The following is a 24726-nucleotide window of genomic DNA, read 5'->3' on the forward strand; positions in this document are numbered from 1 at the left end:
TTCAAGATAGTCACTGGTTTTCTTAGTTTAACAAAATGTTGCTTTTGCTGGGAATAACTGTTCAAAGTTTGTTTGTTTTTTACATTGTATTTATTTTATTGCTTTTGTACAACATAAGCCAAAAAGAGACAACACCAAAAAAACAGGAATGACAGTAACGCTTTCTATGTACTGGATGCAGAAATTCCAAAGCTAGTACAAATATCAAGAGCTACAAAGTCCCCAACCCAAATAGAAATCAGTTTAACAATTAGTTACCACAAGTGAGATCTTTTTCATTTCTTAATCTGCCAAGTAAATGATATATTGTTCTTCATGGAATATATAGGAGATTCCTTTAGTAACATACTGATATAAAGTGGTCGTAATTTTACAGGCGTATGCTAGGGGACAACAAACAAACAAAAAGATACATTTTCTATAATTATTCCCCTGATTACTTTTCCATACTGAAGCAATACCTGAGAATCACCCCGGAATGTGTTTGTCTAATTCTCCCAAATATAGGGATATTAAATAAGTGTACTTTACTAAAGGTTTTAGTGCGTTAAAGAGGCAGAAACAGACAGTTGCTTCCGTCTTATACAAAGAATATGCACACTTAGTCAATCAGTAGGGCCATTCCCCCACCTTTAGAATGACATCTAGACATGTCATTTTTCAATAAATGTACAAGTGTAAGTTACTAGGAACATAAGGGCAGCCATGTTGCTTCATTGGCGAGCTTAGTAGAGGATGTACCTGTCCAATCACAATGCTGGAATAGTTTGTATAACTGGAGATGCTCCAGATTACAAAATACTTTTAAAACATGCTACCATAAGTTCAATTAAATAACAACTGTTACCTTGTTGGTTCACAGTTGCCAACTCTCACTGATTTTCAAGGACGGCTATTTTTATATTTTTTTAAACACTTGTATCTGGGAACTTTTGTTCCCAATAATATATTGCATAGTACAAATGCTCTACAACCAATGGCACCATGTGATGTGTATGTAACGCTAATAACACAAGTGCTTGTGGACCGCACGTTCTATTCCTGACCAAGAGTGCCAACTATTGTGCCCACGGGGCTGCAGATATTACCTGGAGAGGAACAAGGACACAACCGGCAGTGTATAGCAAAGCTACTGTTGCTGAACAGGGTGATAATCACTTATTAATCATCAGCCAGAGGTATGACAGTCCATAATAGACACACAGGGGAGTAACGGAGCACGAGGAGGTATAGCATGCACCGAGAGGGCACGCTTCTTGCCCTAAGGGGCGCCCAATCAGGTTCATCTGACACTCAACATCTATTCAATCAACAATGCAACTGTGTGTATAGGAATGACTGTTGTGCGCCATGGGATTAGACCATTCGGCTCTCTGCCTAATTTGGCCACGGAGGTTTTCTTTGTCACAACCTGTGACCTTATCCACTCCGGGATAAAGTAATTTGCCTTTTCCATTTGGTGGAGGTTCCGGATCATCCTCTCTGTCCCTTCCTGAGCTAATCCGCTAATTAGTTTTGGGTGAGGTTATCCCTTAACTTACTGTTCCTTTGACCTCTGCGTTCTCAGCATCACAACTTCCAGTTAAAAGCCAAAGAACCGAGGTCTGACACTGACAACAAACTGTGCTTCTAACAAGCAAACAGATACAATGACACTGGCTACGGAACAGAGAAAGGGGGTTTTGATTAAACACAGGCAAAGAGTTGAGTGTACAAAAACAAAGCCAGTGATTGATGCTTTTTAATTGCCGAGAAACACCTTCTGCTACCCAAGGAAAAACTATAACGAAGAAAGAAATATACACAATGTCCTACCATGGAGAATGATGAGAAAATAAATAATATTTGCAGTATACCTTCCCTGTAACATCGACCTGTCATCACTCTTCCAACTAAAACCATTAAAGCTTTTAAGAAGTTAACAGCACAGCTTAAAGAGGTCCTGTCATCAGGTCCTCTGATAGCACTTAATGGCTTTACTACGTAGGGCTAAGTCTCCTGTGATCAACATTAAAAAATAAAACAACATTCCGGAACCGTTGTGAATCCATCTGTCCAGAAGGAGGAATCTAAGTCAGTGTGCTCTCTATGGGGCCTATTTATCAAAGATCTCTCCCCTCTAATTTAGAGGTAAATCCCCGAAAACAGCAGTTTTCGGGGACTTACCACTAAATTACTATGTATTATTGCAGCATCGCAGCAGATATCTCAGATATCTGCTGCTTTGCTTCTCTCATCGGTTTACTGAGCACTCCCCATAACAGTGTTTGGGAAATGCTCAGTAACGCTATGTATCAATGACTGATACTTAGTTTTCAATCATGGTAATGTACGCCATCTGAAGCTGGCGTACATTACCAGAATTGAAAAGTTTCACTGAAAACAGCGCTGCTCTGACGAGGAGGGCTGCACAGCGCATGTGTGGAGGGATCATGTGATCCCTCCACACTTGCCTCAGGTTCCGTCAGACAGGGATCTCTGTGCGCATGCCCGAGTTTACTGGTCGGCGCATGCGCACAGGGATTGAAAGAGGGGCGAGCAGCACCGCAGAGTGAGGAGAAGAGAAGACTTCAGTGACAGGTAAGTGTTAATCGTCACAGGAGCAGCCGTTTTTCAGAACGACTGTTCCTGTGTTGATTTTTTAATACATATGAGAAACTTTTCAATCCGCATCTATGTGATGAGGATTGAAAAGTTTCATTCCTATTATGCGGTCATTGGTAAATAGACCCCTATGTGCGAGCTTCCTCCAGACCACATAGCAAGAAAGTGCTGCATTTAATGTAGTCCTACGGGCAAACAGGCTCACAAGGAGGGGGGGCTTATTTTTTTTTGCTATCTACAAAATGCTCTATTTTATAAAGCAGGAAAATAACATCACATGACCAAGTGATAGCTACTCGTCAAAGACCAAGTTAATTTACAGAACTCTGGTGATCCAATTAGTATTATTATTATCGTAGATTTGTAAGGCGCCACAGTGCTCCGCAGCGCCATATAGTAGAGAAAGAAGGACATACATAAAACAGGGACATACAAGGTAGACAAAATAAACCCAGATATTAAAAAAAATTGTATGGAGGACCCTGATCGTTAGAGAGCTTACATTCTAAGTGGGAGAGGGCACAGCTGAAACAAGAGGAGTAAGTGTGGCTCAGAGTGGAGATTGAACAGATGTGAGGGTGCATTAGTGGGAATAGTGTTATTGGGATAAGGTCACCTCTAAACAAAGAGATGAGTTTTCAAAGAGCGTCTAAAGATTTCAAGGCTGAGGGATTGAGCATGGTAGGGAATTTAATTTCCGCTCTTCTATATTATATGGTATTGTAGATGCTCGTGATATTCTATTATCAAAGCAGTAAAGCTGGGTACACACTGGAGCGTTTTTGTCCAATAATCGGGCAAATCAGCCGACATACGACCGTTCAGTCAAAAGTCGTGTTAGTGTGTATAGTGACACAATGGCCGAAAGTCGTTCCAAGGTGTCGATTGTCGGCTCATTTGGTTGGTCGTACTGTTTAATAATTTCCGACCAATCACAGACCGATCATGTAGTGTGCATGCACTCATAATCATGATCTCCATAGAGTTACAGAGTCGTGCTCTTTTCAGCTGATACCAGCAATGAATGTCCCAGTGAATAAATATAGAGAGTGCTGTAGAAGGAATAATTCATTTGTTCGTTCTGAGACAGAATGCTTAGTTTCAGAGTCACAGATGCTAAGGAAATTCGTTAGGACATGTGGATAGCTATAACAAGGCAATTTTAATAAGTGTGACAATGTGACAAAAATAAGTGATTAGCACTTCTGCCTCACAGCACTGGGGTCATGAGTTCAATTCCCGACCATGACCTTATCTGTTTCCTCCAGGTGCTCTGGTTTCCTACTACATTTCAAAAACATACTAGTAGGTTAATTGACTGCTATCAAAATTGACCCTAGTCTGTGTGTCTGTGACTGTATGTTAGGGAATTTAGACTGTAAGCTCCAATGGGGCAGGGAAGGAAAAAAAGGAGAAGTGAGTTCAATTCCCGACCACGGCCTTATCTGTGTGGAGTTTGTATGTTCTCCCCGTGTTGGTGTACCATTCCTCCGGGTATCCGTTTTCCTCCCACACTGCAAAAACATACTAGTAGGTTAATTGGCTGCTATCAAAATTGACCCTAGTCTCTCTCGGTCTGTGTGTGTATGTTAGGGAATTTAGACTGTAAGCTCCAATGGGACAGGGACTGATGTGAGTGAGTTCTCTGCACAGCGCTGCGGAATCAGTGGCGCTATATTAATAGCTGATGATGATATTGTGCTGTCCTTCTCTGAAGACTAGAGGACCAGATGAAGGACCAGTTGAAGAGCGCAGATATGAAGGTAAATCGTCAGTGTGTACGCATGAATCGCCAGACTGATCGGACCTTCAGTTGTAGGTACAACCGTTTGAGATAACACGTCGGTCGGATAATACTTCAGTGTCTACCTAGCGTTAGACACGTGATCGGTGAAGAATCTTGATAATAAGGTCTTTTCCAGTTACTATAAATTACAGCCACATGCTGGTAAACCCGTCGTACATTATGTTGTTCTCTGTGTAGACCTGACAAACCTCTCTGTGTAAATGAATCAATTAGTTATTTAGTATTCAAGCTCTTGCGTTCAACCTCAAGTGACTGAATATCTTACAGGACTTTAGAAGCATTTGGAGTCTTTCGCTTAGCAACAAGGATGCACCACACCCATCCTTTGTATGAACACACAGGAAAACATTGGAGTGCAAAGCCCCCTGGCTGAGGGCCAAAGACAACTGACCAAATATTCTAGTAACTCGCTTACAAAGTCCTGCACCTGTTAGCCCGATGCTTCGATCTTCTTCACCCTACTTCACTATGAATGAAATCAACAGCTTGTTGTTTAAAGGAACTTGTGCGCTATTTCTAACTAAGGAGATAGTGTCATATACTCTATAGGCAATACTCACAGAAGTTGTAGCCTTTTATAGCTGAAAAATACTTTTAATTCTTGTAAAAGTGGCTAAACAGTCATAACAGCAGGAAATAGGCCAAACTAAGATGTTTGTTATAAACGCTGAGGATGATGATTACATCATTGAAAAGGAGACTAAGACATCATCATCCCCATTTATTTATATGGCGCCACTAATTCCGCAGCGCTGTACAGAGAACTCACTCACATCAGTCTCTGCCCCTTTGTAGCTTACAGTCTAAATTTCCTAACACACACACACAGACCGAGAGACACTAGGGTCAATTTGATAGCAGCCAATTAACCTACTAGTATGTTTTTGGAGTGTGGGAGGAAACAGGAGCACCCGGAGGAAACCCACGCAAACACAGGGAGAACATGCAAACTCTGCACAGATAAGGCCATGGTTGGGAATTGAACTCATGACCCCAGTGCTGTGAGGCAGAAGTGCTAACCACTGAGCCACCGTGCTGCCCACTAACATGAAAATGATAAGTATTTATGGATACGTTTTTAAATACACGAGTGCCCTTAATTCAGTAATATAAAACACAAATGTCAAGCGAACGTTTTTCTCGTTAGTTTGTTGCATTTCTCTGTCTGCTTGTCGGCTGTGAGTCAACAGTCATCGAACAACCAATGATATGGCATCTCTCACTCAACTCTAAAGAAATGGATGTATATAATACTATAAAATTGCAGCTAGAAGAAAGTAGAGAACAACAGAAAAAAAAACTTTCAATTAAAATTACTTCAGGGCAGATCCACTGATAACCCGGATATAAATGAATACTGGTTATTATCCATTTAACTTGATGCACAAGATAGAAAATATAGATGACCAAAGTTTGGCATGTGTGCCCACTGGCTGATGGCATGGAAAATGTAAATGCCCAGTTTGTTTGGTTGTCTGGTCATTTAGCTTAGTTGCTAAACATAAATAAAATGTGTAATATGGGTTTGCACTTGTAGGACCAAAATAAGCAACAGATCGGGTTGTTTGGTAATAAGTCTGAACAATTACATCTGGCTGCGTTTTGGCAGCTTAATTAAGGGTATCGATGATCTTGATTCAACTCTCTGTAAACAAAGCAGTCGATCAGATCAGCCCAGAGCAACCAATCAGATTCTAGCTACCATTTTGTAGACTGTATTTGATAAATCATAGCTAGAATCTGATTGGTTGCTATAGGCAACACCTCCACTTTTCCTTTTTAGAACGTTTGATAAACCTACTCCTTGGTCACTATAATTTGTTAGAAAGTGTGACAATTGTGACAGATATAAATAACATTATCTCCCTAAAAATCAAGGGCAGCACGGTGGCTCAGTGGTTAGCACTTCTGACTCACAGCTCTGGGGTCATGAGTTTGATTCCCGACCATGGCCTTATCTGTGTGAAGTTTGTATGTTCTCATTGTGTTTGCGTGGGTTTCCTCTGGGTGCTCCGGTTTCTCTCACACTCCAAAAACCTATTGGCAGGTTAATTGGCAACTACCAAATTGACCCTAGTCTGTCTGTGTGTGTGTCTGTGTGTGTGTTAGGGAATTTAGACTGTACGCTCCAATAGGGCAGGGACTGATGTGAGTTCTCTGTACAGCGCTGCGGAATCAGTGGCGCTATATAAACTAATGATGAAGATAAGTGATTAGATGTGTGCACACTAGCAGGCAGTGTATACAAACAGTAGTATATTCTGCACAGGAGCTCTAGTGTGTTACCATCATTACACAACAGGCTTTTCCCCAACACTGTAATCAGATTTGGACACAAAGCTCTATTCAGAAGTTGAGTTTGGTGCTAATGAATACATTCAAAGCTCTATTCAGATTCTCTATAGCAGATTAGCTGCTTGTTACAAGAACCTCACTTCAAAAAGTAAACTTTGCCATGATCCTAAAGCCCCATTCCCAAGTGATACCCAGCATGTTAATGGCACAATGCACAAATATTCCGTAAGAGAAAAGCCTTATCCGATGTTTGTTGCAGGGAAGCTTGAACAAAAGGCTTAATTGACACACAAAAAATACTATTTTAATGTCTGTAGAATTCCTGGAACAGTGGGGGGGGGGGGTGCTGTGCTGACAAATACCAAATACTTTTCTAAAGATTGCAATAAAAAAGAGGTCTCAACACCAATTTATCACCTTTTATGGTCTCGGGGATCCAACCGTAATTGCATTAGGAAGAGGCTGTAAATTCAGTGGTCCATACCCTGCAGAGACCCCATTTACTGTCTCCCAGTCAAGAGGACATTATGTAAAATACACTGTAATGACTATTCGCATAACTAACCTCCCTGACAGCTTTAACTCTTAGCTTGTTAACACCAAACTCAATGTAACGCAGATCAGATTAGATGGAAAACCCTGTAAACGGTCAGGGAGGCGGTCAATCCATTGTATTAGGTTTCAGCTGTGTATACAATATGACCTTTCACTAACTACTGTGCTCAGCAGTACGACACAGCCTGAATCTGTTACTCACACTGAAATGAGTACTGATGCTAGATAACACAACCCCATAAACATGGATATAACCACAGTGGAGGTAACCATTTTGAATCTTGTGCCTCAGTGATACCGCTGGCCCCCAATCATCATCATCAGTTATTTATATGGTGCCAATAATTCCGCAGCGCAGTACAGAGAACTCATTCACATCAGTCCCTGCCCCATTGGAGCTTACAGTCTAAATTCATCTAACACACACACAGACTAAGGTAAATTTTGATAGCAGCCAATTAACCTAGTAGTATGTTTTTGTAGTGTGGGAGGAAAATGGAGCACCCGGAGGAAACCCACACAAACACGGGGAGAACATAAAAACTCCTTACAGATAAGGCCATGGTTGGGACTCAAACTCATGACTCCAGTGCTGTGAGGCAGAAGTGCTAACCACTAGGTCACTGTGCTGCCCTAATGAACTGATAGGCGTCTGCCTCCGCCGTAACCTGTCATCTACCAAGAACAGTGGTCATGCAATGCCCAAAGGGGGTGGGAGGGTGAGGGTGGCAGGTGTCTTAGGGACCAATCAGAAACATTGACAGTTTGCTATTTTGAAAAGCAATTAATTAATTCACGTTTATAGACATGGCAGTTATACCACTTTCACACTGCCAACCCGGCAATATCCCGGGTATATGAACCCGGGATATTGCCGGGGCACAGGCTCCCAGAAAAATTGAAAGAAAAAAAAATAAAAAGGTCCTTTTACCTTATATGTATTATATGTATTTCCTCATCGCTGCCTGTCCGTAGAAATGAAGAAATTAGTTAATTTCTATAGGCCGGGGAGAAAATTATTCATTTAAAGCGGCAATAGCGGACCCTATGCCTGTATAATGTAATCCAGGCGTAGGGTCCGCTATTGTCATGTAACCTGATGGACAGGCAGCGATGTGGAAATACTAAGGTAAAAATACTTTTTTATTCTTTTTTTTTTTTGTTCAACTTTAATACATTTTATTTATTTTTTTACTTTTTTACACTAGTCAGGGACACCTGGGTTAAAAAACTCGGGTCTCACCGTTCATAGTGCAGGCTTCCCGGGTCAGACCCGGGAATTAGACCTGGAGTCATTCATACTGCAGCCTCGACCCAGATTGCCCGGGTCGAGGCTGAAGTATGAAATGGGTATTACATGGCTTAGTACATGGTACATATTGGAAAGCTCTGTTTGCTAAGAACATTATTTAAAAGTTGCTTACAACATGCTGCCATATAAATGTTAAAACCATCCAATATCCCAAGACACTAATTCGGATCAATAACTTAACTGTCCTTTAAGCAGGAACATGTAATACAACAAACTTATGTATTTGGTGTTAATATAAATCACAATATCTCCCATGTAATATTTGCTCCCCCACACATCCGCATTCAACTACAAGCGGATCTGACGCAACCTCTCTTGCTGACTACGGGTCTAGGTGCGCTCTGCTCTGACAGACACAATACACTGCAGAATACGTACGCTACGTACATGGAATATAAAGTCTTTTAGAGTAAAATTATTCAGTTATTCTCACCTGTTAATAATATATTAACGAAAAAAAACACAAAATACATTTATTAGGATGTTATGAATGTCTACTGTACATAAAATGCATTTTTACAGTTGCTCTTGATTGCAAACACATGTTGTAGCATGCCTACACGGCCGTCATCACTATCAGTTGGCACTTACACCAGACCTGTAGCTGGTGCAAGTAATAGGACTGAAAAACACGTACCTTAGAGATGCCCGAATCGGACGCTGCTGTGTGCACTCGAGCTTGGCAAGCTCTTACAGTACACTGACTACATGCATACGCCCAGTCCCCTCCCCGTTGCGCCCATGAAATCGTAGCCGGTCGTGTCCTTTGCGCTCGAAGATGAATTGCATACACTTGTGTTCTCTGGAGTATAGTCCGTTTCTGGACGTGCGCATGACGATTTAACGCAAATTAGCCACGTATCTGCATTTACGTTCCTTAATGAATCAGGCCCCAAATGTTGTAACTGATGTAAGCGAGTATTTATATTATTAATTTATTACTTTCATACATGCTTTTTATATTACGTGTTTTCATTTTGTGGCTTTGTTGTAATTTAAATACACGACGTTATGTCACTCGAAGCTATGGCTCAGCATAATCATATCAATGGCTTAGCCCTTAAATTTTAAACATTTCCAAAATGTCTACAGGGTGGCTAAGAAACAAAAAATAAATAAAACAACTTCCTTACCCAACTAGTATTATGTAACTGACAACCTACTGATGACTTCATCCGTCAAGCGCACAAAAGAACGAACAGGTTAACTGTCGTTAAACCAAAATAATGTTTAACTCTCTCTCTCGCTCACGATTTTCTGGGTTGGCCCCTACCCAACAAGCTTTTAAAGCCAACAATAAGATCTTTTAGGAAAGGGTGTGGCCAACTCGCAGACAAAGTTTCCTACAACTGAGAAAACCCAGATGAAATCCTTTGACGTGTTTGGGAAGTTACTTTACAAACTGGTGACAACAGGGGACTGAGAAACTGATTAGAGCTCTTCCATTAAGCAGACAGCTCTATATAGGAGCTAAGTCAGCAACTGTACCTAGTTATACCCTGTGCTGCAGACTTCTATTAGGATACAGCCTTGATGGCTTCATTATATGTCATATAAATTAATGATCTGCGAAATGTTTTACAGAGTCAGATCACAAAAGAACAATACTCCAGTCAGCAAGAACTAGTGTTTAACAACATGAACATGCTGCAACATCTGTAGGTCTCTGAGATGAATATAATTAATATAGAATTGTTCTGAGGCTGTGTAAAATCATGTCACACAGTGTATTCCTGGCAGTAACCAGACTTTTCTCACCTACCTGCCCATAATTCTTAGTAAGAAGACTTATTAATCGTGCCAATTCTGTGGCAGTTGCTGCAGAAAAGATGTAACTTAAATATCTACAAAACAAATGAAACAACCACTAAACCTTGCAACTGAAATTAGCCATGGAGATAAATACATTGGGACATTAATACATTCCACTGCAATTCTGTTAAACATAGTTGCCTACTCTCCTGGACTTCCGGGCAACCTCCCAGATGTGTTCAGTTACATAGGCAAACCTAAGGGGGGGTGTCCTAGTGCCTAGAAACCCACCTCCAAGCCTGGGGCACTGCATAATTAAGGTGGCTGGACCCTGCTCCCGCTTCACACAGCTCTGCTTGAAAAGGGAGAGCTGCATGCACCTAACAGTAGTGCACGCAGCATTGTCCGTGTATATTATAGGGATAGAAAGAGTTAGAGCGCTGTCTAAAATTATAGCCACGCCTCCATGCATGCTTGTTACGCCCACTGGCGGCATGGTGTGGAAACCCCCCTCTACAAATCCTGCGTTTGCCCATTAGTTAAGTGGTGGTGGCAGGGTTTATGACGAGATTCAAGCACCACCGTGGCCCCGTCCCCTGCCGTTATAGGCTACAACTGAGTATGTCAGTTTAGGGGGCAGGGCCAAATGATGCGATTCGCCAAGCCCCGCCCCCACACGCTCACCTCCCCTCGGATGTCAACTTGCCAAAGTTGTCAAATATTCTGTTAGTCAAATATCATTTCCATCTCCATTACTGAGAGCTGAGGCTCCTCCCCCATCTTTGGGACAGTGTCCTAATGCGATCAGATGCAGGTAAAAAAGCTGGACACGCAATTTCATTTACTGTGACACCGCTGGCCCTGCCCCCGTGCATGAATCCACCAATCCACACAGTGCATTTCGGAAAACCAAGTCTTCCAAGCTGTCACTCACACACTGCCTGTCTGAGCTAGAGAATCAGCTCTCCCCAGACATGACAACTTACTGCAGAGAGGAGAAAGAGAGCATGGTGGATATATTTAGCTAAGTATAAACGCTAGAGTTATTTCACATATATTATTGACCTCTATATGACGACAGTTGCCCTCTATGGAGCATGTGTGGGTAGAAAATGTCACTGCTGTTCTTAAAAAATGTTTTACTTTACCAATGTGAACTAACAATGTGTAGGAGTTGTTGTAAGACGGAGAAATATACGCTTTATAGAACAATTACACGGTTACATAAATTGACTCCAGAAATAAATATAAATTACTCTTTCAGTCAAGTAGAATAAGTGACAAAATAGCCGACTGTGAAAGATAATGTTCTATACTGCTTGAAAGAACAACTCTGTTGCTTACATCGAGGGGTAACTTGGCTAATCCAAATAAAAGCCAAGTAAAATGAATGAACTTTCATTTACAACAGAGGTTCCGTGATACCACTATCTCCCTCTATCGGTGTCACAGGTTAATTGGCTGCTTACAAATTGACCCTAGTCTGTGTGTGTGTGTGTGTGTGTGTGTGTGTGTGTGTGTGTTAGGGAATTTAGACTGTAAGCTCCTATGGGGTAGGGACTGATGTGAGTTCTCTGTACAGCGCTGCAGAATTAGTGGCGCTATATAAATAAATGATGATGATGATCATTTGCAGCCTTGTCCTCACAAACACGGTTACATGATCGGGCAGGTCACTACCTTCCACATGTTCAGCACATCTCCTAAAATACTCTGTGACGCTGTGAACATGATGATAATCTGGGTACACACAGACCACCAGAAAGTGAAAAATGATAACAAAAAAACTTTCCCTTCTCTTCTGAGAATTTTAACCTTCTCATGTATAGTGAATGTTTATATGCTGTGTCCTACAAATAATATTAAGCTATATTAAGCATAGCGGGCAGCATGAACACACATTGGTTAGCATTACTTTCTTGTAGCACTGGGAAACTCGGTTAGCTGTCCGCTTGCTTTCAAGTTCCATATAGATTTATCTTGTGGTCCAATTACATCAAACGCTGCATTGATTACGTTTGTCATTTAACAGGCGCTCAGACACATTTTTTAATACTGAGCCTTTACCTATACGTGTTTTTACTAGGGATGTGCACCGGCGACTTTTGAGGTCTCGTGTTTTGTGTTTTGGATCCGGATTTTCGTTATTTTTGAGGTTCGGATTTGTCTCGCAAAACACTTGACGAAAGGTCTCGGTTCGGATTTAAGGTATTGGATTCGGATTTTTTTTGAAAAAAACATAAAAAGTTTAAAAATCAAGTTTTTGGGCTTATTTTCACTCCTAGGCTATTATTAACCTCAATAACATTCAATAACAAGCATTTCCACTAATTTACAGTGTATTCTGAACACCTCACAATATAGTTATTAGTCCAAAACGTTGCAACAAGGTATCTTTCTGGACTGCGTAGAGGAGTGGGTCACCACAATATATATTAAAAACCCTGAACTTTTATGATTCGCACCAATAATTGTACCTGGACTGCGTAGAGGAGTGGGTCACCACAATATATTAAAAACCCTGAACTTTTATGAATCGCACCAATAAATGTACCTGGACTGCGTAGAGGAGTGGGTCACCACAATATCTTAAAAACCCTGAACTTTTATGAATCGCACCAATAAATGTACCTGGACTGCGTAGAGGAGTGGGTCACCACAATATCTTAAAAACCCTGAACTTTTATGAATCGCACCAATAAATGTACCTGGACTGCGTAGAGGAGTGGGTCACCACAATATCTTAAAAACCCTGAACTTTTATGAATCGCACCAATAAATGTACCTGGACTGCGTAGAGGAGTGGGTCACCACAATATCTTAAAAACCCTGAACTTTTATGAATCGCACCAATAAATGTACCTGGACTGCGTAGAGGAGTGGGTCACCACAATATCTTAAAAACCCTGAACTTTTATGAATCGCACCAATAAATGTACCTGGACTGCGTAGAGGAGTGGGTCACCACAATATATATAATAAGAAAACCATCAACTTGTTTGATTCGCACCAATAAATGTACCTGGACTGCGTAGAGGAGTGGGTCACCACAATATATTAAAAACCCTGAACTTTTATGAATCGCACCAATAAATGTACCTGGACTGCGTAGAGGAGTGGGCACTGGGCACCACAATAAAATATATAAAAAACCTTCAACAGGTCTGCATTACACTACACATACGGCTGCTCCTCCATCCTCTCCATCATATACATGTTGGAGTTTTAGCGTGTGACAACCTCTTGTTTTTGATAATGTCAGTGCATTTTGAATATTTTTCAATTTGCCCCACACCACTGAATGTACTTTATCTATGATACGCATCTATCTATCTTGACTGCGTAGTGTGGTGGCCCCGGTACACAATTTGGTACCGGGGCCACAATAAAATAAATACACCCTCCACGTGTCAGAATTCCACCAAACAAGTATCTGGACTGCGTAGTGGGGTGGCCCCGGTACCCAACTTGATACCGGGGCCACAATAAAATAAATACACCCTCCACGTGTCAGAATTCCACCAAACAAGTATCTGGACTGCGTAGTGGGGTGGCCCCGGTACCCAACTTGATACCGGGGCCACAATAAAATAAATACACCCTCCACGTGTCAGAATTCCACCAAACAAGTATCTGGACTGCGTAGTGGGGTGGCCCCGGTACCCAACTTGATACCGGGGCCACAATAAAATAAATACACCCTCCACGTGTCAGAATTCCACCAAACAAGTATCTGGACTGCGTAGTGGGGTGGCCCCGGTACCCAACTTGATACCGGGGCCACAATAAAATAAATACACCCTCCACGTGTCAGAATTCCACCAAACAAGTATCTGGACTGCGTAGTGGGGTGGCCCCGGTACCCAACTTGATACCGGGGCCACAATACCTCCTCCAAACATGCTACAGACAATTCGTCATTGAGATCCCATTAAGTATGTTAAAGACAGACAGGGTCCAAGTGTTATTAGTTGACTTTGTAAAGAAAAAAACTGTCCCTGTTGCACATAGTCGTGCAATGAAGACTTACTTTTTCATTTAAAGGCACGATCTTTCAAGTGTAGTGTTTGTAAGTCTAAGTCATATTATACTTTTGGTAAAATTGGTTTTTTTTGTTCCTCTTTATGTTAATTAATTAGTAATAGAATTAAAGTAGGAAATAGAATTAAATAGAATTAAAGTAGGAAATAGAGTGGTATAGAGTTGTAGTGTGGTATAGATAGAGTGGTCCACACAATATAATTTAAAAACCCTCAACTGGTCTGAATTCCACCAAACAAGTATCTTGACTGCGTAGTGTGGTGGCCCCGGTACACAATTTGGTACCGAGGCCACAATATAATTTAAAAACCCTCCACGTGTCGGAATTCCACCAAACAAGTATCTGGACTGCATAGTGGGGTGGCCCCGGTACCCAATTTGATACCGGGGCCACAATACCTCCTCAAAACATGCTCCAGACAATTCGTCATTGACAGACCCCAGACAGACAGGGTCGTAGTGTTATTGTTTGACTTTGTAAACCCAAAAAAATGTCCCTGTTGCACTTGCACATAGTCGTGCAATGAAGACTGACTTTTTCATTTAAAGGCACGATCTTTCAAGTGTAGTGTTTGTAAGTCTAAGTCATATTATACTTTTGGTAAAATTGGTTTTTTTTGTTCCTCTTTATGTTAATTAATTAGTAATAGAATTAAAGTAGGAAATAGAATTAAATAGAATTAAAGTAGGAAATAGAGTGGTATAGAGTTGTAGTGTGGTATAGATAGAGTGGTCCACACAATATAATTTAAAAACCCTCAACTGGTCTGAATTCCACCAAACAAGTATCTTGACTGCGTAGTGTGGTGGCCCCGGTACACAATTTGGTACCGAGGCCACAATATAATTTAAAAACCCTCCACGTGTCGGAATTCCACCAAACAAGTATCTGGACTGCATAGTGGGGTGGCCCCGGTACCCAATTTGATACCGGGGCCACATTACCTCCTCCAATTTCCAAGTGTAGTGTTTATAACATCTTAACACTACACTAATTCTAGCACGTCAAAACCTCTTGTTTTAAATAATGACAGGGCATTTAACTTTTGATTTAATTTATTGAATTTGTTGGCATTTTCTTTTACTTTTTGAACATGGCAAACGACTGTTGAATGGTCACATAATGCCAAAAAAAAGGTGCAAGATGGAATTGTCCTTGGGCCCTCCCACCCACCCTTATGTTGTTGAAATAGGACATGCACACTTTAACAAACCAATCATTTCAGCGACAGGGCCTACCAAACAACTGTGGCTGAAATGATTGGTTTGTTTGGGCCCCCACACCAATAAAACAATTCATCTCTCCCTGTACAAACTAAACAGGCTCTACTGAGGAAAGATGTCGTCCTTATCCTCAACCTCTGATTCCTCTCCCCCTACAGTGTGTACTTCCTCCTCCTCACACATTATCAATTCGTCCCCGCTGGACTCCACAACCACAGTCCCTCTGTACTGTCTGGAGGGCAGTGCTGTACTTCATTGAGGAATTGATTATTCATTTTTATAAACATCATTTTTTCAACGTTGTGAGGAAGCAACCTCCTTCGCCGCTCACTGACCAGGTTCCCCGCTGCACTAAAAACTCTTTCCGAGTACACACTGGAGGGGGGACAACTCAGTTAAAAAATAGAGCCAGTTTGTACAGGGGCTTCCAAACTGCCTTTTGGAGTTCTACCACGTCACTACCTCTAGTTAATTTAGATTGCAAGGCTTGTAAATATAAATACTTTGAAGATAAAAAAAAGCAGGCTGCACAGACTGTGGAGCTAGAAAGTGAAATTAAATGGACCACGTTACTTTGGTGGCTATCTATGCCCCCCCCCCCCGCCCTACACTTGTAGTTGAATATAAATAAAGCAGCCTGCATAGACTGTAGAACTAGCAATTCAAATATACAAAGAAATGGACAAAGGCAGTTTGGTATCTGTCTGCATCAGATCCCCTCTCCACTAGGAGTAAAACAGAAAACTTTTCAGCCGTTATATAATCTAGAATATAAATAGAAATTGAGAAATGCAATTTGGTATCTGTCTGCATCATAATCATCAACATCCTCCTCAGCGCCAGCTACATCAATATCCTCCTCCCAGTGCACAACATTCACACCTTCATTAGCCAAATCTGTAACTGGACTGTGGGTGATCCTTCCAGCATATGCAGAGGGCGTGCTGCAAATGCTGGATGGAGTCACCTCTTCCCGTACAGTGATGGGAAGGTCAGGGTTCACAACCAACAACACCCTTGGACTCGCCTTGGGGATTTGTGATGTCATCTGTTTAGAAGGCAGAGTTCTTTGCTGTTTTGTTGTTGTTGCTGACAGCATAACTCTCTTAAATTTTTTGTAGGGGGGGGAGGAGGGCTTTGATCCTTGGGTGAAGTTGGACCACTAGTCATGAACACGGGACAGGGCCTAAGCCGTTCCTTGCCACTACTTGTCGTAATTGGCATATTGCCAACTTTACGTTTCTCCTCAGATGATTTTAAGTTTCTTTTTTTGCTGTTTTTTGAGAACTTGGGCTTTTTGGATTTTACATGCCCTGTACTAGGAGATTGGGCATCGTGCTTGCCAGACGACGTTGATGGCATTTCATCGTCTATGTCATGACTAGTGGCAGCAGCTTCAGCATTAGGAGGAAGTGGGTCTTGATCTTTCCCTACTTTATCCTCCAAATTTTTGCTCTCCATTATATGTAGCACAAGATACTGCAGAATGTGTGAACTTGGTAATATTGCAGTACCAATGGACTTATAATGCTGGATTGGTTTTGCAAATTTGGTTATAATTATTATATATTTTTTTTTTTTTTAATTTTTTATTTTTTTTTACTTTTTTTTTATTTTTTACAAACTTGGGAATAATGGGGAAATAACTATGCCCTTAGAAGCACAGAGCACAGGACACAGCACCACTGGACTGAACAGGACACGGCACAGGACCCAGCAGCACTACGGAACTCAGCAGGACAGAGCACAGGACACAGCACCACTGGACTGATACTGCAGAATGTGTAAACTTTGTAATATTGCAGTACCACTGGACTTTTACTGCTGAATGTGTGAACTTGGTAATATTGCAGTACCAATGGACTTATAATGCTGGATTGGTTTTGCAAATTTGGTTATAATTATTATATATATTTTTTTTTTTTTAATTTTTTATTTTTTTTTACTTTTTTTTTATTTTTTACAAACTTGGGAATAATGGGGAAATAACTATGCCCTTAGAAGCACAGAGCACAGGACACAGCACCACTGGACTGAACAGGACACGGCACAGGACCCAGCAGCACTACGGAACTCAGCAGGACAGAGCACAGGACACAGCACCACTGGACTGATACTGCAGAATGTGTAAACTTTGTAATATTGCAGTACCACTGGACTTTTACTGCTGAATGTGTGAACTTGGTAATATTGCAGTACCAATGGACTTATAATGCTGGATTGGTTTTGCAAATTTGGTTATAATTATTATATTTTTTATTTTTTTTTTAATTTTTTATTTTTTTTTACTTTTTTTTTATTTTTTACAAACTTGGGAATAATGGGGAAATAACTATGCCCTTAGAAGCACAGAGCACAGGACACAGCACCACTGGACTGAACAGGACACGGCACAGGACCCAGCAGCACTACGGAACTCAGCAGGACAGAGCACAGGACACAGCACCACTGGACTGATACTGCAGAATGTGTAAACTTTGTAATATTGCAGTACCACTGGACTTTTACTGCTGAATGTGTGAACTTGGTAATATTGCAGTACCAATGGACTTATAATGCTGGATTGGTTTTGCAAATTTGGTTATAATTATTATATTTTTTTATTTTTTTTTAATTTTTAATTTTTTTTTACTTTTTTTTTATTTTTTACAAACTTGGGAATAATGGGGAAATAACTATGCCCTTAGAAGCACAGAGCACAGGACACAGCACCACTGGACTGAACAGGACACGGCACAGGACCCAGCAGCACTACGGAACTCAGCAGGACAGAGCACAGGACACAGCACCACTGGACTGATACTGCAGAATGTGTAAACTTTGTAATATTGCAGTACCACTGGACTTTTACTGCTGAATGTGTGAACTTGGTAATATTGCAGTACCAATGGGCTTATACTGCAGGATTGGTTGTGAAAATTTTGTGGTAATTAAAAAATATTAAAGTAGTTTTTGGTATTTTATAAAAAAAAAATTTTTTTATTTTTTTAAACACAGGGGAATATTGGGGAAATAACTATGCCCTTAGAAGCACAGAGCACAGGACACAGCACCACTGGACTGAACAGGACACAGCACAGGACCCAGCAGCACCACTGACCTCAGAAGGACAGAGCACAGCACACAGCACCACTGGACTGATACTGCAGAACACAGCACAGCACAGCACAGCACAGCACAGCACAGCACAGCACAGCACAGCACAGCACAGCACAGAACTAAACAGCACAGAACTAAACAGCACAGAACTAAACAGCACAGAACTAAACAGCACAGAACTAAACAGCACAGAACTAAACAGCACAGAGGACCACCTAACACACCCTCCCTCTACCCTGATCAATGCCCGAGTGAAGATGGCGGCGACTAGCGGGGAATTTATAGGATCCGAGTATCGCGAGATCCGACAACGGGATTATGAGTCAGAGCCTCAGTTTCACTTTTGAATTTGGCGCCAATACCCGGATCTGTCTCGGATCCGACTCGGATCCGCAACGTTCGGGTGGGCTCGGATTTCAGAAATCCGAGCGCGCTCATCCCTAGTTTTTACATGTGGTCTATGATAGGAAACACATTAAGGACCCGATTCATTAAGAAAAAAAACACAAAAAAAATATGAGTAAATTTCCATGTTGCAATGCAAGGGGTGCAAATCATTTTATTATTTTGCAGGTAAGGAAAACACAGGCTGCTATTTCATGTAGCACACAGATACTGGACATTTTGACTTTTACACTTCAATTTAGAGTTGAGCTAGGCCACGCCCCCTCCCAACTCTAAATCTGTCCACAGATTTTAAATTTACCTCCCCCTCCAATGCAACATGATTTTGCCCAGGTGCAATTTACTTTTTTTTTTTTTGCTTTTGCTCTCCTTAATGAATCAGGCCCTGCATGTGCACAGAATTGTCTAATGGCAAAGGCTCCCCACTATGACAATACCGCCTACAACGTACATGCACTGTTTCTACATATCAAACAAAGAATCATTAAAATATCTTTATTCACATACACCAAGAAATGCTGAAGCCGATCCAAGTAGGAAACAATATTCTACACCTAATATAGTGCTATGACAAGTTTAGAACATAAACATTGTACGCACATGCCCTGTCTACATCATCATCATCACCATTTATTTATATAGCATCACTGATTCTGCAGCGCTGTACAGAGAACTCACATCAGTCCCTGCCCCATAGGAGCTTACAGTCTAAATTCCCTAACACACAGACTAGGGTCAATTTATTAGCAGCCAATTAACCCACCAGTATGTTTTTGGAGTGGGGGAGAAAACCATAGCACCCAGAGGAAACCCACACAAACACGAGGAGAACATACAAACTCCTCACAGATAAGGCCATGGTCTGGAATTGAACTCATGACCCCAGTGCTGTAAGGAAGAAGTGCTAACCACTGAGCCACCATGCTGCTACATTATAAACCCTACAAGGTGCAAATACTCTTATTGATCTGCCAATTGTATGGCCAAGGATTTCATTATGGTGGTTGTTAGGAGATTGATGATATGATGCATCCAATCATATTGTATGATGAAATACATCCCTAACATATGTAAAGTAATCATTTTTATTCATTGGCATTGCTGAGAAGCATGACCAGGCTTTTTCAGACAAAGATATTGAAGGGAAAGACGGAGACTTGAGACTTGAGGGGGGGGGGGGGGTCTGCATGTCATTGGGATGAATGGAACTGCTTTAGCTACAGATCACCAGATATAACTACAGTCTGTATATGTCATGTATGGTGCGTGGACCTTTTCTGGCGCCTTATAAATAAAAGATAACGACAATAAATAATAATATTGTTTTTCTTTTCTCCTGCATTAAGTAGGGACTTTCTTGGAAACAGTCAGAAAAAGTCATCAGGGAAAAAGTCACCAGAGAGAAGTCTATGTAAACAGGTGAATATCTAAACGAGTAAGAATTTCTACAACAAATAACATGCAGGAAGTACAGGTGTATTATTGAATCAGAAAATATGTTTTTCTTCATGGTGACAGGTGCAGGTTAAGGAATTTTCTGTCTGCTTTGCAAAGTGAAAAGACCTTTTATATGAGCAGTCAAAATCCTAGACTCACATACTCTACAAATATTATTCTCACATCTTGGAACTGTGCTTCCAAACAAAATTTAAACACCAGCAGGTGCACGCGATGAACACAGGTGCAAACAATGACTAGTGGATATCAACCTGCACCAGGCTTCTCCAATACAACTTATGCCAACCACAGAGAAGCCGGACAGTGTCCAATGTGGCCACATACATAGATGATCAGATCGGATGAGATCCAAAAGTTCAATTTAGAGGCCTTGTTTAATAGTATGGGCAGCACGGTGGCTCAGTGGTTAGCACTTCTGCCTTACAGCACTGGGGTCATGAGTTCAATTCCCAACCATGGCCTTATCTGTGAGGAGTTTGTATGTTCTCTCTGTGTTTGCGTGGGTTTCCTCCGGGTGCTCCGGTTTCCTCCCACACTCTGAAAAAATACCAGTAGGTTAATTGGCTGCTAACAAATTGACCCTAGTCTGTCTGTCTGTCTGTGTGTCTGTCTGTCTCTGTCTCTGTCTGCATGTTAGGGAATTTAGATTGTAATCTCCAATGGGGCAGGGACTGATGTGAGTGAGTTCTCTGTACAGCGCTGCGGAATTAGTGGCGCTATATAAATAAATGGTGATGATGATGATGATAGTACGCTGGTATCTTCAAGACCGGAATATTCACAGAGCTTTGCACTCTCCATGTAATTCAAACTTGGGGAGCAAATTAGTGGATGTACCCCATCATATTAGAGGAGCCACAAACAATGTTTGTCTGTTTTCGCATCCTTTTAATGATACATTCATGCTAGAGGGCTGTATACTATTACTATATACTTTTCACTTCCACTCACTGGCTCGGCACTTACTTAGGTTGCACACTTCAAGAAAGCCCTGTTCCTATTCATACAGCGGTCAGGTCACCAAAATGTCCATTGCCTATTAATGAGTTTTGGCTGGAGCCATAATTCTCGCCTTATGCTGGTGGATCATTTCAAGGCCTAAAGTGCAAACTGCCATCTAAACATTATATCATATTTATATAGCGCCACTAATTCCGCAGCGCTGTACAGAGAACTCATTCACATCAGTCCCTGCCCCATTGGAGCTTACAGTCTAAATTCCCTAACATACACACGCACAGACTAAGGTCAATTTTGATAGCAGCCAATTAACCTACCAGTATGTTTTTGGAGTGTGGGAGCAAACTGGAGCACCCGGAGGAAACCCACGCAAACACAGGGAGAACATACAAACTCTACACAGATAAGGCCATGGTCGGGAATTGAGCTCATGACCCCAGTGCTGTGAAGCAGAAGTGCTAACCAATAAACCACTATGCTGCCTTATTATATATGGCAATGTGGGTACTACTCATGGTAAGGTCCAGTTTTAGACTACAGCTAAACCGAAGGTTGACTGTATATAGAGCTGGAAATAGTCTGTAACCCTAATGAAGAGACTTTAACTCCAGCTCTGGCCAATAGCAGAAACCAATATCTTGCACTTACCTAAAATTTTGTGCACATGCAATATTACAAATGTGAAACTGTGTTATATTAAGCAGACTAGCATAGATCTGAGAATGCTACAGGAATCCTTATCATATTGTATCAACTTGTAATTTAGGCTAAAAAGTCCTTTAAATCTCATCTAGTTATCCCCAGGTTTGTTAGCTGTTCTCCATTTGGAAGTTACTTCTCCATTGTTTTATAGAGTTGGCTTTTATTATATATAATTTTATATAGCTTTTACACAATGGTGTTCTTCTTTGGGAGTGAGAAATACATCCAGAAAACCAGCACACAGAGGTAAGAAAGTCTATGGGCTAGATTTATTAAACTGCGGGTTTGAAAAAGTGGAAATGTTGCCAATAGCAACCAATCAGATTCTAGCTGTCATCTATTTAGTGCATTCTACAAAATGACAGCTAGAATCTGATTGGTTGCCATAAGCAACATCTCCACTTTTTCAAACCCACAGCTTAGTAAATATACCCCTATGTGTTGTTTAAAAGAGTAAAAAGTAGCTACTTTTCCTATGTAGACCATGCCTGACGTACAACCAGACACAGGAACAATGAATTATACAGTCACCTCCAGCACAATTACATTTTCATCACAGTTTGCGAATGCCAAAGGCCAGTACAACACCCCCGTCTACCCTTAATCCTGTTTTTAATAGACTCCTTACAAACTTTACATGAAGTGAACAAAACTGTACAAACCATCAAACAACTTTGAAACCTTTTAAACTTCAGAAAACGAAAACTACACATCACCTAACTCAGGAGTTGTTTTTCGACCTGGGACCCATATTAAGACCGGTACTAGGATTCTGGTTCCATTATGAATTAAAAACAAATTCCATTTCAAATTACAGATAAATAATGAGCATACATTGTAGTCATTATATCTTTTATGAAAACATGACATTATACATGTTACAATATTACACTGTAATTACTTATTACAATACGAGTCATTATTTTTATGGACAGAATCGGTATGGAGATTAATTCGTTGGATTCCAATCCACAGGTAAATAATAATTTATAACAATCAAAGGGAACTCCAGTAAAATGTTTTTATTGAAAATATATCTCTCCATTGTTAAGCTGGGTACACACTACAGAAATTTTGACCAACTTTTTATGCCGAGCGATTTTACATACGATCGATGTTCCGATCGCTCGGTCCATGGACTGCATACACACTAGCCTTGTTTAGGACGATAAAGGGAAGAGCGGACGTCCCTTTAGCGACTTTTTACAGCCATGTTGTCGTGAGCAATGACTGTAATTTCGTACTCACTGTTGTGGATCAGTCGGAATTTTATACACACTACACAGCGGAAACAAGATTGGAACGAAAATATTAAACTGTACGACCAACCAAATGAGGCGATAATCGTCCATTTGGGCAGACTTTCGACCATCGTGTCACTGCACACACTGACCCTACTTTTGAACGAGCGGTCGTATGTCGGCTGTTTGAGCTGATTATTGGACGAAAACAGTGTAGTGTGTACCCAGCTTTAACAAGAAAATAGTGTGAGGTTCAGACCATCACCCCGCCCCTACTCTACGCACTACTACAGAGGAACATTGTTGTAACAATGTAGTTTCTGTAACACAGCTAACTCTTACTATTACATAAACATTGGTCGTTGTACATATTTATTTCCCGCAACTATAAAAACAGCAGAAAAATGACTAAAAACATTTGCATATCATCTTATTATCAAATGGAGACTATGGGGTATATTTACTAAACTGCGGGTTTGATAAAGTGGAGATGTTGCCTATAGCAACCAATCAGATTCTAGCTGTCATTTTGTAGAATGTACTAAATAAATGACAGCTAGAATCTGATTGGTTGCTATAGGCATCATCTCCACTTTTTCAAACCCGCAGTTTAGTAAATATGTCCCTATGAGTTTAAACAACATTATTTCAGTGAACATCTTCTTACCTCCACTGATGCAAGGCCAGTCCTGGACACCGGTCTCCACAAGCATTACACGGTTGTCCTCGTTCAGGTTCCGCAAATGATGAAATCTGACAAACGAAAACACCAAGAATTACAGTTACCTTACATCAGTGATGGGCACTGGGCGGCCCTCCAAGCCGTCCCCTGCGGCCCTCAGAGCCTTCCTGCTTTATTGTCAGAATTGTTATAACTTGTAACACTTGTTTAAATGCCTGTTGATGTGTTACGGATAGGTGTATTTCTTTGATTAAATGTATTGTTTAAACTTATTACTGTGATTAAGGGTAATATACGGCCCTTTAGAAGGCTAGTATTATCCATTGTATCATTGTATATGGTTGTATAACCAGATTAAAACTCTATAAACGATGGAACAATGTCGTTCCAGTTCTGAAGTGTGTATGCACTCAAGACCAGCAGTGTAGGCAGATCTCCACAGAGTTTAGAGAGCCTTCTCAGACGATGGTTATGACAGATGAAGAGCACAGATCTGAAGGTAAATCGCATGAATCAGCTGCTGGTCGGGACTTTCTGTCCGTGGTAAAATTGTTAACGATATTGCATGGGGAGAAATTTTCTCTAGTGT

The 24726-nt window shown here is 41.0% G+C and overlaps 1 protein-coding gene across 2 annotated transcripts in view; it reads right to left on the bottom strand.

Annotated features, from left to right (window-relative positions):
* The window catches only part of PRICKLE2 (prickle planar cell polarity protein 2), a 938433-nt gene that overhangs the window by 906194 nt on the left and 7513 nt on the right, over positions 1-24726 (bottom strand). For both annotated transcript variants that reach the window (XR_012678591.1, XM_075183368.1), the window contains exon 2: positions 24123-24208. Coding sequence is in view for 1 of the 2 variants with exons in the window: in XM_075183368.1 (XP_075039469.1) it covers positions 24123-24208 (86 nt within the window). In the remaining variant the exon portion in view is untranslated. The remainder of the gene's footprint in view (positions 1-24122; positions 24209-24726) is intronic.

This window comes from Mixophyes fleayi, chromosome 8 (genome assembly GCF_038048845.1).
Source record: "Mixophyes fleayi isolate aMixFle1 chromosome 8, aMixFle1.hap1, whole genome shotgun sequence".
Taxonomy (NCBI): Eukaryota; Metazoa; Chordata; class Amphibia; order Anura; family Limnodynastidae; genus Mixophyes; species Mixophyes fleayi.